General features: G+C 36.7%; 1 protein-coding gene across 1 annotated transcript in view; it reads right to left on the bottom strand.

The window, feature by feature from the left end:
- Positions 1-17,103, bottom strand: part of LOC140138148 (E3 ubiquitin-protein ligase MIB1-like) — a 326,673-nt gene extending 309,570 nt beyond the window's left edge. Inside the window, exons 1-9 of the mRNA XM_072160080.1 lie at positions 16,774-17,103; positions 14,922-15,093; positions 12,860-13,094; positions 12,329-12,395; positions 10,108-10,241; positions 8,455-8,531; positions 7,294-7,480; positions 4,617-4,758; positions 3,967-4,100 (exon numbers count right to left, since the gene is read on the bottom strand). Of these exons, the coding sequence (XP_072016181.1) occupies positions 3,967-4,100; positions 4,617-4,758; positions 7,294-7,480; positions 8,455-8,531; positions 10,108-10,241; positions 12,329-12,395; positions 12,860-13,094; positions 14,922-15,093; positions 16,774-17,011 (1,386 nt within the window). The 5' untranslated portion in view covers positions 17,012-17,103. The remainder of the gene's footprint in view (positions 1-3,966; positions 4,101-4,616; positions 4,759-7,293; positions 7,481-8,454; positions 8,532-10,107; positions 10,242-12,328; positions 12,396-12,859; positions 13,095-14,921; positions 15,094-16,773) is intronic.
- Positions 17,104-18,050: the final 947 nt, after the last annotated feature.

Genomic DNA, 18,050 nt, shown 5'->3' on the forward strand with positions numbered 1-18,050 from the left:
TGTAACACTATGTTGAATAATGTAGTTGCAAGCAATACCAAAATCAACTTGATGTATGTAGTACTAATTAATTGTACCTGTTGGGAAGAGGGTCAATTAAATACTTCCTTAGCAGAATTAAGAAATAATATGCATACTTGACATTCTGCTTTGCTTTTTGTCATCTCCAGGAATCAAATGCTTAAATTGTCTTTAACATGGTCTCGATTTTTTGTCATCTTGGTAAAAACATCCAAATGAAGAATAGTTTGCAAATGATATCTTGGAGTTTTCAGTACTAAGTAACAGGTTGGAAAGGCTCAACCCCGCTGAGCTCTGTTAACTTGACTCAACTAACTAATTTGTGATGTTACCTATGCAACAAAATATCCTAGATATATGGTACAAATTATTCGTTAATTATATTGTATTTGCAAAACGAACAATTTGAAACCCATTTTAAAGCATTTTCTCAATGTTGAACCATGTACACACAGAGACAAAATATGACATTTGACCTTTTAGCTTATAACCTGAGAATGGTGGTTTTTAACAAGATATATGAAGATATTGTCTGTGTTTATTCAAACTGAGAATCTGACTACTTTCCTCCATATAATACGCTGTACATGCAGCTGATTCAAACTTAGCACCCTCTAATTGACCCAAAACATCTCTCAGACCTTTCATGTGTATGGTTCAGTTTTTCCAGAGCCCGTTTGGCTTGGCAGGTTCCCTAGTAATATTGAGATACAGATTGGATGACAAACAAATTAATTTGGCTTAAGAGATGTTTTTATTTCAAAGACATGACTTGCTTTTCAATGGGTAAAGGTTTTTTCCTTCCATAACTTCCAAAAGTTCCATTTTTCCTAACTCAAAAGGTAGGGAATAATCAAGTTTATGCACCCTACATGCTTTGTGCACTGATGGCCAGTAAGTCACACAGGCTGTATATAATACAGAAACACAGCATGTGACCTTTTAATTGGTCTACCTGTTCTTACTGGTAGACCAATTAATGTCTACTCATACCCTAAAAATACTGACTTTCATGGTTAAAAGGGAAATTTATACATGCTACATACTGATTCTAGATCAATTCTTAACTTGTTTCATTGAGTCAACACTCAACAACTTGCCAATGGTTTCTTCAAAACCAAAAATAAGTCAAAACCAAAAATAAGTCAAATAATCTCAACAAGCTTTTAACAAAGGTGGTACATAATTATGAACTGAGTACAGGGACATGCCATCTATTTTCAGTCATCTGTTATATCAAATGACCCCTTATTTTAGGTTAAATTTGGTATAAACACATCACAAGAAATAAGTCCCCCTCTCAACATTTCGTCATAACATAGTAAGGTTACATTTTGTACCAATAAAACTAACTTAGAAATAATTATATGACTGTTTACTAAGTGTTGTGTGAAAAATGAAAATTAAAGATGTCCATGACTTCATGGCTGAATGAGCTCAAATGGAAGACAAAAACTGCCCTTTTCAAAAGTCACAAAGTAGGCCTATACTTGTCACAAATGTTCATGGCTTGTTACTAATGGAAAGACATGTGGTTGAGTGTATAGTTAAAAATTCCCCACCAAGTGAACATTTACTCTAATGTGTAGTCAAATCATGATCATTCAGCCGTGCAAATCCTCTCTTTGGTTCAGAGCTCAGTACATTGAGTTGTCAGAGCTCAGCACAGTGAAGTGTAACAAGCATAGGCATACTTTGTGAATTTTGGAAAGTGCAGTTTTTGTCTTTCACTTGGGCTCATTCAGACATGAAGTCATGGTAATCTTTAATTTTCATACAACACTTAGTATACAGTCACATGATTATTTTTAAGTTAGTTTTATTGGTACAAAGTTTTACCTAACAATGTTTTGACGAATTGTTGAGAGTGGGGCTTATTTCTTGTCATGTGTTTATTTAGACACATGATTTGTTTGAAAATTTTCTCAAACTTTTTACACAAATAGCCTGATTTTTCCTCACTGTAAACAAAACTTTAGCTGAGAACTGTGCCAATGTGTTTTTAAATTCCGTTGGATATTCGGGCTTTAGGCATACTGATGAGTCTAATTTTCTAAGTAAAATGATAGGTCCATTGTTCCAAGTTAAGGCCAAAAAAAATTGGAAATCTTGGGTCTTTACTAAGAAAGTGAGACCCATCAGTATGCCTAAAGCCCAAATATCCAATGAAATTTAAAAACACATTGGCAATAGCTAATACAACAAGCTGATAATAAATGTATGCTAAGCACTGCATGGTAAACCTTTGTAACAAGTTAAAGAGGTCCATTATCATTTAAATTCAGCTCTCTCCCCAAATTGGTGGAGGTACAATAGTTTAGTCACCATAAGTGGTGCATTTCCCATAGCGTTACAAATAAGGCTGTACCGAGAGTTCTCCCATCTTAACTTTTTTACAAATTCTAGTAATATTTGCTTCATGTTATAATAATTCACCAGATCTGCATGTATGTTACTGGTAGTGTCAATCAAATCATAACTTACGCAAAAATACGCAAAGTGGAGTTCATGTATGTGCTGCGCCCAGCTTTGTTTAAGCCACTCTATATCCAGCCATGATGTTAAAGAGTCCCTATTATGAGCTGATCATAGTATAGATTCTCTAGATTTGAGCCACAGGGAGTTCCTGGTTTTGGCAATTACTTGGGCCTTCCAATGAGGCCCTTGCTCTTACCCCTATACCTCTCTCTTAATCACCAATATGTGTCACGCTTGCCTCACCCCACCCAGGTGCAATGGGAAGCTGTTAGGGGTAGTCACAGTCGTTGTACTGATGAACCCTGCGCCATTTGTAGGCAGCAAACGTGGTTCCGACATATTCTAATAACGGCGGAATAAATGTAAAGCGCTTTGAGGCTGTTTACGGCATAAAGCGCTATATAAATATCTACATTTATTTATTTATTTGATAAAAGGCATTTCTGAAAATTGAGTTACTGTAATTATTATATTATACTTAAAATAAGCTATCATTTACTGAAAACATCAAATGTCTAGCATACTTGGTTCTAAAGTTATGATCTTTTTTGATGTCTATTTTCTTATGTATTTTATTGTTTTTTACATCATATTTTTACCTTTATCTCAGTTTCAAATTTGCTGCCTTTGGCCCCCATGGACCAGATTGTGTCACATATATGCAGTCACTGGTGACACGCAACAAACCTGCATATAGGGGACAGTACATCACACTGACGCATGACAATGACTATTACAATGCTGTCAATTCAAATTTCATGTGCTGAAACTGCATAAGCCTAAAATCTGCCAACTTGCATTAACCACTGCCTGCTCCTTTGTTCAGCAAAACTGTGGTGAGACACCAAACTCACAGGAACCTGTGAATCATGCAAGCAGGCCTGGAAAAATTTGGGAACCTCATTCCCTGGGAAACTTGGATGTTTTGAGGTAAATTGGAGGGCTATTGTATTACAACACTGTAAAATGTGTTGAAAGCAGAATTTATTTCTGCACATTTTGACACCTCATTTGTAGCAATTGACTACATATTGATGTCACACAGCGTACATTTAAATCAATGTAACCCAAGATTTGAAAGTTGCAGTAAATTCTATTGATTTGTATTCAGTATAATGGAAGGAAATCTGTGTGATGATATCCGAGCGTTATTGCATTGTTGTAAGTGCAACTCTCAAATCTGGACCAATATTGAATTGTCCGGTGTTTTATTGTTTTCTGGGCTATCGTATCAAATGAGGTATCAAAATGCGCAGAAATAAATTCTGCTTCCAACGCGCTGTCAATTAAAATTTTATACAGCTCTGGTAAATGGATTAAATATTTTGCTTGCAAATTACCTTCAATCCTGCTACCCTTATTCAGCTTGTAAATTAGGCAAGGCTATTAGCATCATGGATAGGTGCTGTACCTACACCATGTGTGCTCTATGATTACAAGCTGAACAAAGTATGCAGCTCTACTTACATTTGTGTCCTTCCTGGCCAAGATTTCGTCACACTTGGCCGAGTCCCCATTAGCAGCTGCTTTGACAAGCTCTTCATTAACATCACCGGTGAGATGCGTTTCAAACAACTTCTTCAGAAGAGCGGACAACCTCTCTGAAAATCAGTAGCACAAAATGACAAATAAGCACTTGTTCTAAGAAACTTCTTGAAACTGTTACCAACTGAACTGTTAAATCATACTACTTCCCAGAATTGGCAAAAAGTTGTAATAATAGCTTAATATGACCATAATAAAAATAAAGTGCACATCAACAAGTGGCAACTTCTTGAGGAAATTAAAACTCAATAAGAGGCAAATTTGTTTTGATAGCCTACTTATCACAATACATCTTAATATTAAAATTTATTTATGGAACTTTTACAAGCTTTTATTCAAAATTTGAATTAATATTTAGTTAAAACATACTTTTACCTACGCTAGTAAATTCTCAGAGAGCAAGTTTTTACATGTTACAGAATTCAATTCATGAAACATTTGAACGCGTATATTTTCAAGATTTTGTAATAAATTGTACACATTGGACTTTGGATTTGAAGGGGTCCCCAAAGCATGTGAACGCATAAATATGCACGATTTGTGCGTTAAAGTAAACCCTGCTACAAACCTACCTGAGGAGTTGCCCAAGTTGCCTGTGTCGGATGCTACCTTAGTTACAGCTGCTGGATTGTATGTCCATGAGGTACCACATACCTCAACCTTGAGGTCGTTGTCATGGTAAATCTGCTGCACTCTACCAATCTTTCCAAGAGTCTACATTCAAAGGGAGTGAATACATTATAGCAATGGGCTATTCTATTTAAATCCACATTCCCCCTGTGGAAAATTTTGGAACATCTACTACAGGGAGAGTATGAATTTCAAATGGAATTAACACATTAGCAGCTCCATTTGAAACTCACTCTCCCTCAGTGGAAGATTCAGGTGGAATCATTCTCAGTGGGTATATGAAATTCAAATTGAGCTGCCCAATGTGCTCATTCCATTTGAAATTCATACTCCCCTTGTGGCAGATATTTCCAAAATCTTCCACAGGGTAGTGTGGATTTTAAATGGAAAAACCCAATTATATACAATTATTATGTTTTTAAAATGAATCCCAAGTGTGTGAAAATATTGGATCCAAAACATAATAATGATAAAATTGGATGCTTTACGCCCAATATTTATTGGTCTCGCTATGAGTTTTAAAATATTGGACTCAACTACGTCTCGTCCAATATTTTAAAAACTCATAGCTCGACCAATAAATATGGACTTAATTTTATATCAAAATTTGAGCTTGTAATATATTCTTCAAAATTATTTTTCAAGATTTTTTATTCATTGTTTCTTAGCATATTTTTATTGGTTTCTTATTTACAAACACTGTCTTTTATTTTGTAACCTGACCCATGTTGGTGTGATTGCTTTTACTGTGTTACGTTTGGAGCACTTTCAGATTTAGCCACATTCAAAGTGACTTTTTTAAATATTTGGCTATCCCTGCCAGGGGCTATATCTTGGCTCTCATGGTTTTACACACCAAACTTTTTCTTTTTTATTTCCCATCATGGATTGGTGTTTTGGACTATCATCATGGTTATTTGCTGATCGACTCTATCATGTAATTGGTAAAGTTTTTAATAATCTAGTGTGCAATAGTTTTATGTTTTTATGTGCTTTTGTTGTATGTTGAATGCTTTTATCTGGCAAACTAAATTATTAAAACTATGCAATTAAATTCTGATTGACAGGACATACTGACTTTTGCTTTTGTAATATACATGTGCAATGTATTTGTTCACTTGTCTTCATTGTAGTTACAATGCACATGTAATTAAGTTATTGTAGAACTTAACCCCAAAATGTTGCTCTATGCGCTATAAGCATGTTTTTTAAGCAGGAATACTGCCACATTTAACCACAAATGAGTATTAGTCTCGATATCACTATAGCTGTGTAGAAACTTACAGAACGTTCGTGCAGTGTCCTGATTTTTTGAAAATTGGATTTTAGAATTTTAACAATTTTCAAATGGAATTTAACATCATCTAGCAAAAAACTCCAACTGGATTGAACATGCGGTGAAAATGGAGTTGATATATGGCAGCTTAAATTTATGCACAGGGTGTGTTGATTATAAATGGAATAGCCCCACTGATCACTGACTGGGATGGGAAAACTAGGTCTGAATTGTTATTCATACAAACAATTGCACTAGTGTAGTCAAAACGCAGTCACAATAGCTCAATCGGCAAGGCATTAGATTCTGGTGCATGGATGTGGAGGTGGTGTGGATTACAGTTTCTGACCAAATACCTACACATTCTTGCAGACTTTGCATACAATTATTTATACTGTAGCTGTCTACTTACAGGTAGCATAGCTTCAGCCCATTCCCCATGTCCTCGTTTGTTTACTTACAGGTAGCATAGCTTCAGCCCATTCCCCATGTCCTCATTTGTCTACTTACAGGTAGCATAGCTTCAGCCCATTCCCCATGTCCTCATTTGTCTACTTACAGGTAGCATAGCTTCAGCCCATTCCCCATGTCCTCATTTGTCTACTTACAGGTAGCATAGCCTCAGCCCATTCCCCATGTCCTTGTTTGTCTACTTACAGGTAGCATAGCTTCAGCCCATTCCCCATGTCCTCATTTGTCTACTTACAGGTAGCATAGCCTCAGCCCATTCCCCATATCCTTGTTTGTCTACTTACAGGTAGCATAGCTTCAGCCCATTCCCCATATCCTTGTTTGTCTACTTACAGGTAGCATAGCCTCAGCCCATTCCCCATGTCCTTGTTTGTCTACTTACAGGTAGCATAGCCTCAGCCCATTCCCCATGTCCTCATTTGTCTACTTACAGGTAGCATAGCTTCAGCCCATTCCCCATGTCCTTGTTTGTCTACTTACAGGTAGCATAGCTTCAGCCCATTCCCCATGTCCTCATTTGTATACTTACAGGTAGCATAGCTTCAGCCCATTCCCCATATCCTCATTTGTCTACTTACAGGTAGCATAGCTTCAGCCCATTCCCCATGTCCTTGTTTGTCTACTTACAGGTAGCATAGCTTCAGCCCATTCCCCATGTCCTTGTTTGTCTACTTACAGGTAGCATAGCTTCAGCCCATTCCCCATGTCCTTGTTTGTCTACTTACAGGTAGCATAGCTTCAGCCCATTCCCCATATCCTCATTTGTCTACTTACAGGTAGCATAGCTTCAGCCCATTCCCCATGTCCTCATTTGTCTACTTACAGGTAGCATAGCTTCAGCCCATTCCCCATATCCTCATTTGTCTACTTACAGGTAGCATAGCTTCAGCCCATTCCCCATGTCCTCGTTGCAATGCTTTCATCCTCTCCAGATCACTACATATCTGCACTAAGTCTCCTACTTGGAATGGTGATGCTACGGTCACTTCATTACCACCAGAAGCACTGCTGGAACTAGATGGGTTGGCTTTGGTCAGCACTGCTGGGTTGAAAGTCCACCTGTTAGGTAGAACATACAGATATAGTTGAAAGATAAAGATATACCGTAAAGGTTTGCCTAATGGAGCACTTGGGGACATTTCATGTGCTAATAAAGAGCTCCATCATCTGAAATCTAAACAAGAATTCAGGTTCTGTGCCCTCATTTGCTGGTGAGAATTTTTTTCAGGAGGGTACTTTAAGGTTGTGCCTAAAATTCCACTTATGTCAAGTGATCCCATAGTGCCATTAGGCGAATCTTTACAGTAGTGCATTATGAAAGAGAGCTTGATGTGTGGCATTAAGAAAAACTGCTCATCAGTTGTTGTTAAGGATTGTGAAAAATCTAAACATTTTGCTTTGGAACCAAAGAATTCCAAAATCCAAGCAAATGTGTAAGATTTTCACAATACCTGAAAAAAAAATTGATACCTCATTCATAACCATCCCTTTTCTGTGTTTTTTCTTTTAATCTTGAAAACAAAATACAATTTGAACTTTACCTTTCATTTTCCCTGTAAAAATTGCTTTGCAGATTAGGGACTTAATGTGAGTAACCAATTACAACAGCGCTTAATCATGTGATATACAGTAGTTGTGTAAATTGCTCGTTCGCATAGGATACAAATTATTAGAGAAATCATTAAAGCACAAAGTTCTACACCACGTCACAAAACTCGGTTAGTCATTATAAGATATCAACAACCTGCATTTGTGTTCGCATAGGTACAATCAATGAACTATGATTGGATTAAATGCATCGCTAAGATTCATGAGGCTATGAAAATTTCTTAATGACTTTCAAGGAAGTCACAATTAAGCCTACAAATTACAATCATAATGACCTTAAATTCCAACAATGTAGATGCTAGCAATAGGTCCAATAAACCACAAATTCAGGTTTATTGTCGTATCCAAATACCTTTTCCCCTTTTTTCTGTAACATCCAGACCAAAATATGCAATGGCATACACTGTACAACAGTATTACTGTACCTGTTTCCACTTGGGTATGACACTACTACATCATGATCTTCATCAATACCAACAACTGTACCAGTAGCCCCAAGTGTCTGGAAAAGTAGAATTTAACAAATCAAATAGGTTAGTAAAACAACGTCACACACCTTTTAAGACATGCATTTTTGTATATATTCAGTCAGATAATGCATAATTATAATGCTAATTCAGACTGCAAATTTGTGTGTTTGACATTCTAGCCGGAGAGGTCAGAGCTAAGAGACATTCTGATATAGACCAACACAGCTAAAATTATTTCCATCAGTTTCAGTTACTCACCAGCAACGGCTACTCTTAACTTTTGGGACTTCCCTATAGACGAATCCAATGAGCCAAGTCATGGTCAGGATTTTGTCGGCCATTATTGGGTCCCGCAGCACCTAACTGGTGTTGTGACTGCCCAATTGGGTGGATTAAAGCCGCTTAAAATTTGATGTTAAAGATTTATTCAGATTTCCTTTTACAAATTAAGCGTACTGCTAGCCGTCCAGCGCGTATTATTTGCACAAGGTCCAATGCACACGCTTGACGCCACGCACGATACGCGATGGTTAAGCTGTCAAAGGAAATCTGAAAGACTTTAGATTCTTTTGTGTTGTAAACTGTCATCATTCTTTTGTCTACATGTAACACGGGTGATAGAATGCAGTTTAAGATACCCTCCAAGGCCGTATCATTTCACATTTTAGGTGAGATGGAGCCGACGGGGACCCAGCTATAGCGGCCATTGAGGTGTAGGAATGTGTGAAATTGGATTTGTATATAGATGAGTTGACCTCAATGTTTATCAACAAAGACAAGGGACTGGTATATTGATATGCTCCAGAGAACTGCATATAACCACTACACTGTTCAATAGCCTTATTGTGATGTGGCGGGAGTTTAAAAATGGCCCTGAACAAAATATGATGCGCGCGCATACTGCCAGGCTAAAACAATGGAAATTGTGATTATGCGTGCACATACTGCCAGGCAATGACGTCAGAAGTCAGCTCATCTATACTCTTAAACATGAAAGTAGATAGTCAAAACAGAAACAGCTAAATTTTTTTCATTATTAATTTCATTTTCTAATAAATATGCACACAGCATGTATGTTTTAAACTCATTTGCATGAAATCTAAGTATTCATGAACAAATGTTAATTTGAAAATTATTATTTGTCCTGCCTGTGTGGGCGGAGATTTTACTCTGGTATATCTGCCTATGCATGTCATGTTTCCATTTGTAATTTCATGTTTAAGTGGGCTAGTGTGCGATCGCGTAAATTCTTCTTTCCCTGTATATTGATATATTAAGAATAACGATTAAGCATCATAATTTGATCTTGGCGCTAGTTTGTAATGCTTTCCTGTTCCAATGTATGATGCATAAGCCTCTTCCCTTGTTTGTTTTATTATACTTAGTTCTCTGGATTATATACTTAGTTCTCTTCTGCTCTTCTCCAGCGTGCCTCCGTGGCTCAGTTGGCTAGAGCGTTGTACTAGTATTACAAAGATCGCCGTTTGAACCCGACAAGATACAATGTTTTTTGGGTGTTTTTTTTTTCAATGTTTATGTGCTCTGGGTAAAGATTAAAAATGTTAATTTGAATAAATTTTTTTTTTTAAATTTGTCAAGAGAGCTTACCTCAAACATTCCATCAGTCCACCCACCATGTCCATGTTGCAATGATTGTACTATCTCCAAGTCCAGATCCACATTAACTTGATCCCCCAATGCAAACATACCATGTACACCTCGACTGCCTGGACCTTGCTCACCTGTACACAATAAAAATATGCCAATTTTGGACTTTAAAACCCCAATTGTCTCATTCATTACCCTACATAATAGATACCATATAATTTACTACGCTACTTCCTCTTTGCCTAGTATAAGTTTGAATGTTTTTTCACACAACCTCTTTCTAAGCAGTTTAAGTTAGCTCAATCAGGGGACACGGTGGCGCAGAGGTACAGGCTCTGCCTTGCAATCGGTGGATTGCGAGTTTGAGCCCTGGCAGTACCACCGTGTTGTGCTCTTGGGCAAGGCACTTTACCTTACTTGCCGCTCTCTACCCAGGGGTGAAATTGGAAGTTGTTATGAAAATTGTCCATTGAGCGCCGCACAAAGGTATGAGCATGCTTTGGCCATTGTATGGCAACTGATATATTCTAATGACAGTGGAATAAATGAAAAGCGCTTTGGTACATGTTCATAAGTGAAAGGTGCTGTATAAATACCAACATTTATTTTATTTCTTACTTATTATTTAAGCATTTGACTCAGCTGGATTGGTGTGTGGCAATGTGAGTTCAAGCCAAACAGTCCATTTGTTCTTGTGAAATATATTGAGTTAACTTGAAATTCCATTGGGCAAGGAACTAACCACTTGTGTCCGTATGCACAAAACAAGTTAGTCCAGGTTTAAATTTAGACCTGTTCTAACTATGGAGAATAGTCCTATCAGGGGTGTGAGTGACCACAGATAAAAAAAAGTCTGAAAAACTCTGAAATTTGGAAAGCTCCTATACTTTTGTATAGAGGAAGTGCAGAAAAAGATAAAAATCAAGATCAAACAGTCTGAATTCAGATTTTAATCTTAACTCTCATACCCGGACCCCTGTCCTATGGTGAAGGAACTTACATACCTATTATTCTATATTTTTGTAGATCCTGTCCAGGGCAAACACATGTAGCTTTTATATAAAATATTAGCTGGCTAGAGTATAATTTTTGGACTTTGCTAGGAGGAAGGAATAAACAGCCCTCGAATTAACCGATGGCACCCATGGCATTTTGCCGTGGGTGCCCATCCCCACTGCCGTAACGCCCTCAAAATATGTCCTTTACCTAAGGTAGTCACTTGCCGTGCCCTCTAATGAAATTGCTGTCGGTGCCCCAGCCCTGCCCCATCATTATGAAATCATCTATCTATGTTTGTATGTGTTTTCTTCACTTTTGAGAAATTGCCTTGGTGCCCTTCTCAAATTTTCAAAGTTGTCTTGATGCCCTCTTGAAATATTACAAACTGCCGTGCTGCCTTGCCTTTTCAGTGAAAATCCAAGGCAATTTTCAACTTGCCCTAAAAAAGTTGCCGTACCCCTTCAGATCCTTAATTCGAGGGCTGGGAATAAAGCAAAGATTAAAGGGATCCCTCCCTAACTTATTTTGTGCATACGGACCTTGTTTTTAATGTTGTTGTATTGATTATCTAAATGAGAACTCGGGGAGCCGATTCTGGCTGTAAAGGTTTATTGTGGTGTGCATAGGTCGTGTCCTTCTTACTAGCTGCTCATCCCTGTTTGTTGATAAATGGTTTATATGGTGTCTTGGGCCACAGTGGTTAGCGAATTCCGGTAGAGTGTGTTAGGGCTTGTGGATTTATGCCTATGCGTAGCACACTATAAATCACTTCACTTTTTTTCTGACGCATCTGAGTTGGCAGATTTTATAGGTACAGTTTATACAGATTAAAATTTAATTATCATCTGACACCAAGATCTATGACAAATGTAGCTCTGTGTTCCCTTTCTTAAGTTAGAGCTCATTTGGCATACAAGATGCTATACCTGCCTTTTCCCTATATCCACAGATACTGTGCACACACATCTCGGTGTATGAGTTTGAATTCAAACAACATGAGAATATTGCCAATGGTACACTAGAACAGGGCATGATACAAAATGGGATTACCATTATTATATGACTGTATAATAGCTAAAGATGGTCCAATGCTAGACACCCATTCTATAGGTCATCCGTTAGAATCCAACTTCAGCATTGTTTCCTTTGCTACTTTTTGTGTAATTTGTAGTATACGATAATGTTATTTCACACAGAGAATTAATCAACAATGATGACTTACCCAAGCAAGGCAGGTGATCTCTGTAGAAGGTGCCACCCTTAGCATCACTCACAACTTTCAGATCAGACTAGTAAAAAAACCCAATAATAAACACTGAATGAAACTGATTACTTTATGATTACTTCATCTATACTGAGGTCTACAAAGTCTTGTTAGTTTAGTTTTTAGGCCGTGTGTGGTGATCATAGATTCATTATAGGTTAATAAATGCATATCACTTGTTGGGAGTGGAATTGTACAAAATAATACATGCGTACTGGGATGTTGATGCGTCTGAGGCACAAGCCCTGCAGACAACTTACAACGCTGAATGTCCCAATTTAGATAAAAACTCAATGGCACTAATATTGTACAATTTATTCTTGATGTGGACTGATAGGGGTACTACTCCTACATACATATGCAGAGCTGCATCACCAAACGAAGCTTTTAATGTATAATGGCCATTCCATCGTTTTTCAAGGGGATTTGAATCCATAATTTTTAGGGTTAGAACCATAAATTATATGTTGGTGTCATCATACTACTCACCATGCCTTCATATCCCACCCTGTAGAGATTTTTAGCTCCATTATCCCACAATACATAAGCAGCACTCCTTGGACTTGTAGCACTCCAATCCTGTATCTCAGTTACTTTGCCTCTTCTTCCATTGCCGCCATCTTGATCTTCCCACTCCCAGTCTACACCACGTACAACACGAGCTCCAGGGAATATACCACGCGCCATTATCTTCTTGCTCTTTCGTCTTGGCTCCAAAGCAACTCTGCACATAAGAACAATGGATTAGAAGTGAAAAGATATATCATGAAGAAGTTTTTTGTTGGATTTCCCAGTCTACTTACCATACAACTATGGTTTACATCTGGGACTATTATCTTTTTGCCCTTACCAAGGATGCAAAGAGAAGCAACATATAATTGCCCTGACAATAATGTTAAATGGTAAATCCACCACATTTGTTAGTCATCGTTTTGGTGGCCAATATACTGTATCTGACAGTATCTCCCCCATTTATCCCCAAAAGCAGTCTGATATTGAATGATTATTTGTGTCTTTAAGCCTGAGTGTTACAAAGATTTGCAAGCAAATCAAGCATTATTACTCAGACCATCATGCACTTCAAAATGAAGTTTACCATGTGAATGGCAACATAATCTGGATGTACACTAGTGTGCCCTCTATGAGCGACATGCAAACATGGCAGAGTCTGTTCTCTTTGGGACTACTTGCTGTGGCTCTTGTATATTTTGGTGCCAAAGCAACTCTGCATATATGTGACACAATCTAGTCCATGGAGGCCAAAGGAGGCATTTTTGGAAATTGAGTTTAACTGTTACCTTATACAAACATTAAGCCGTCATATACTGAAAACACCAAAGTATACTTGGTTAAGTTATGATGTTTTGTGATGTCTAATTTCTTGTGTATTTTATTGGGGTTTTTTTATTCCATATTTTTGCCTTTATCTCAATTTCAAATTTGCCACCTTTGGCCTCCATGAACCAGATCATGTCACATAATAAAAGTATGGTACAGATTATTCAATAAGTACTATAAAGTTACAGAGATATTTGTTACAGGTCTTTAAAATATTATTGCCTGTATTCAACGCAATTAAAATGTAGACTGCACACTCTCTATACTATAACTAGATAGAGAATAGAACAATTTATTATTTTTTCATCAATTACAAATTTTTGCTTAAGGAATTAAAAATGTCTGTACTTTTAAATATTTCTGTGACATCATCCATTGTGGTTGTTCTTGAAATTAAAAAATTATTAATATTTAGGGTTGAGTCACTTTCACTTTCCACTTTCACGATACAATGTAAATCATTAATTACTTTAATCTCAACAATTATTCATTATATTTGTTGCTGGTTATTTGTTTTTTGTTTTGTTTTTAAATGAACAGAAGAGCGGCAAAATAATCTCCAGGAATTCCCACTAAGAACCACAACAATCCCATATATGTGATGCAATCAAGCACAATGAGTCGGATGTCGGAAATATTGACTTTGAGATACAATCAATAAGAGTATTCAACTTCCTTTATATTTTATTGTTCTGAGCAACACTAAAATGGCCATATCTCTGAAACCATAAGTCTAATGATGATGGGGTTTTCAGCACAATGAAGCTCTGAGAATGACTCATATATATTGAGATAGAAAACTGAATTTTGATTTTGATCGACATCAGACTCAGTAATTAATAACTAATATGGCAAATCATTGTCAGGATGCAAAAACCTATTATTGAATGCTTTATAAGTTGTAAAAATGATGTTTCTGCATCCATCCAATGAAGTCATAATTGGGTTATTCCATTTAAAATCTACATTCCCCTGTGGAAGATTTTTGAAATTCTTCCACAGGGGGAGTATGAATTTCAAATATTCATTCATTCATTCATCTTTATTTCATTCAAATATAAAATAAAAAGAACACATTAAAGGCAGCTCCATGTACTGAGGCCTGACCTAGGCTACAGTGCATTCATACAGGTCATTATTAAATAGGCCTATATCATTTTGTCCAGTACCCGGTACTTGAGGACCAACAATTTAGTGCTGTACTGAAGCGTACCTTTCACTGTTGGGAGTATTGATGCGATAAAACCGATGTCTCAAGTGATGCTTGTCTCCATGGTAACAAACTGAACAGAGATCATAGTTTGGACATTCTGCACATTTCCATCTAATGCCATAGATGGGCTGCATCCGGCAAGTATCACACATCGTACCATCATGTTTAACACCTGTGTGGGTAGAAGAAAAGATGAGTTCAGATGCAAAAAACTATACATCCATTTTTCTCAATTTGAGATAATAATATACAAATATAACTGGTTAATCTTAAAATATAAAAAAATAATATGTGCTTCTTTTGATCATTATCAAGAACGTTTTTATCATATAATTTATAGAGCATGGTGGCAATATCTCAGTTCTTTTGAAAGTGGCATTTGTTGGTTTTTGCATCTGATCTATGAATTTTTATGGTGGATGATAAGAAACTGAACCATTTGCCAGTCTTTCTCAAATGACAGCCCTTTGGCTTGAATAAATAACATTTTTTATTATAACGTTCATGTAATTTCTTCAAGAATAATATCACACCTCCATCATATTGAGGGTCCCAACTTATGACACATGGCCCTAGATCTAATTAATCGGACTCCGAGTCACTTGCACTGAGCGTGCTCCAACTTGAGAACCAAGGACACCCTCAAATGTTTGAAATTTGTAATGATACAAGAACAACTGGATTAGCTTCAAATTTGCACACAAATGTTACGCATTCAATAGAGTACCGGTACGTTGCTAGTGGTGGTGGAAAAAACATTGACCATTTTTTTTTTTACATCGAAATTTTACCACTGAAAACATTGAATACGGAACACTGAATAGTTTTCATTTCCAGCTGTATAAAATAACAATATAAAGATGCAACGTTATGCAGTGTTTACAACACAGTAATCAGAGCCAAATTCGGCACCCTAAGTTGATTATTGTATTAAAATGCCCTTTCTACTGCAAGTAATCAAGAGAAGATTTACATTTTTAAATAAGGAAATTCACAAATTTACTATCTGGAGCATTAAAATAATGTGAAGAATCTATTAAGTCTTGAAAATCCATGCCAAATACGGCATTGCTAAGCATCTAGGGAAAATGTGCAATTTTTGGGAGTAAAATGCGCACGCCTGTTTTTGGAAATTCAAGATTTGCGCAATTTCCACCAAAATGCGTGATTTTTCTCCACCAAAAGTTCAAATTTTAAAAACAATTAATTAAAAAATATTTACTTTTTTTCTTCTTTATTTTCTTGCGCAATTTTTTTTTGCGCCGGCCTATATTCTATACTTTTTTTGTGTCTGGTACATGGATAGTGTTGCAGATCATTATTGATTCTTTGATTTTACTATGAAAACTTCAGGTTTTTGGAAAATTAGTTACCTGAAAAATGGTTATTTTGGGAAAATCTTAAAATTCGCGGTTGGACCTAAAATGGACAATTATAAAATTAGTTTGATGAGTCAACTGTATCTTTTGAGATAAGATTACCTAAATTCTGAACATCCATAATTTTGTTGAATTTTTGAAGTGCAATTTTAGCAACATATTTGAAGTGAAATTGCCAAAAGTTTCCATTCATGCCAGTGGTATCTCAACTTTTTTGGCATGTTTGGAAAAAAGTGGGGGTGGTGCTGTGAAACACAAAATGCTCTTTTAACGTTGTCAGTGAATGAACTTCGAATTGAACATGTAACTTTATGACTAGATTCATACACATCACGTCATCAGTCAGTGTCCCACCCAGACCCGTCCGCGATTAAACTTGTTAAGCTTAAAAAATGGAACGATTCTTTGATGTTTGAATTGCCATAAGCACCTTCTAGCTAATAATGTTAATTTTTTTACTGTCATCTATTTACCTGTAGCGGCACTATCAAATATTCTCAAGTCATAAGAGCCTGCACAGCGATAGTTTGCCGCTGTACCATTATCCCATACCACTACCACTTCCTCAGGAGACTCGAAACTTCGTACAGTTCCTATGTGACCGTCACCGCCGTCTTGTTTGCCCCATTTCCAGTCTGGCCCACGAGCAACCCTTGCCCCAACACCCTCCATCATGTTCATCCTAACATTGCGAGTTTGTCGACTATCCATTGTTTATTTGCAAGTTGTGTTTATAACATTTACATTTTCACAATGTTAATGCGGGTTGTCACTTTATTTTCTGAATGAATTGTATCGGTAACTGAATGACCCCGGATGACCTTTCGGGAATGGAATGAAGTGTTTCTAGATTCTCTTCGCTTTCCCGAGTCGACGTTTCTCTCACCCAGGCACCTCAGCCCTGCATTTCAGAGAAGACCTAAAAGTACGGTACTAGCCTATACAGAATTCAAACAAAAATTACAAGAACCACTAAAGATTTCAAACAAAACCAAAATGAAAAAAATAGTCGACTGCCAAGTACATGTATATTGTAAGGGGATTGTCAGTTTCTCTTAATAACTTGCCCAAAGTTGTCCAAAATTGTCAAATAGACAAAATTTACACAAAGTTACATTAACTTTACCTTTTGCAACGTTTTTCATAAAGTTGCATAAATTTGCGTAAAGTTACTTGAGGTTAATGTAAAATTGAAAAACATTTCAAATGACAACTTGCAATTTATAGCACAATTTTGAGCACAAAGTTTACATAACTTTGGGCAACTTTGCGCAACTCTGCAAAGGGTAACTCATTTTGAAAACATTAATACATGAATGTACTAATTTGCATATCTAATTAGCCCGAGTCACACAAATTTTGAAAAAATGTAGCTCTGCAATAAAACCTCACGTGGAGGTGTCAAATTATAGCTTTTGAAATAGATCTAACGTTTGAACCTATACTTTGAACTTGACACACCCAAACTCAATATACATACAGAGGGGTGTAGTGTATAAATAATTTTTTATGCAATATTTATATCAACATTTACAACTACCGGACATCATCTTACATGCAAGCTTTCATTTGAATATCGCGCACTAGATTCTGATGTCTATTTCTCGACTTACGTTCAAATTCATTCGGCCGGTAATTTTTTCTGGGACACCCTGTATACTTACTCACATATAACACTAATTTCAATATTAACCAAGAAGTTCACAAGAAGTGGAAGACTTCAGTCAAGTTTGAATCTACCACTGAAAGG

This window comes from Amphiura filiformis, chromosome 17 (assembly GCF_039555335.1).
Source record: "Amphiura filiformis chromosome 17, Afil_fr2py, whole genome shotgun sequence".
Taxonomy (NCBI): Eukaryota; Metazoa; Echinodermata; class Ophiuroidea; order Amphilepidida; family Amphiuridae; genus Amphiura; species Amphiura filiformis.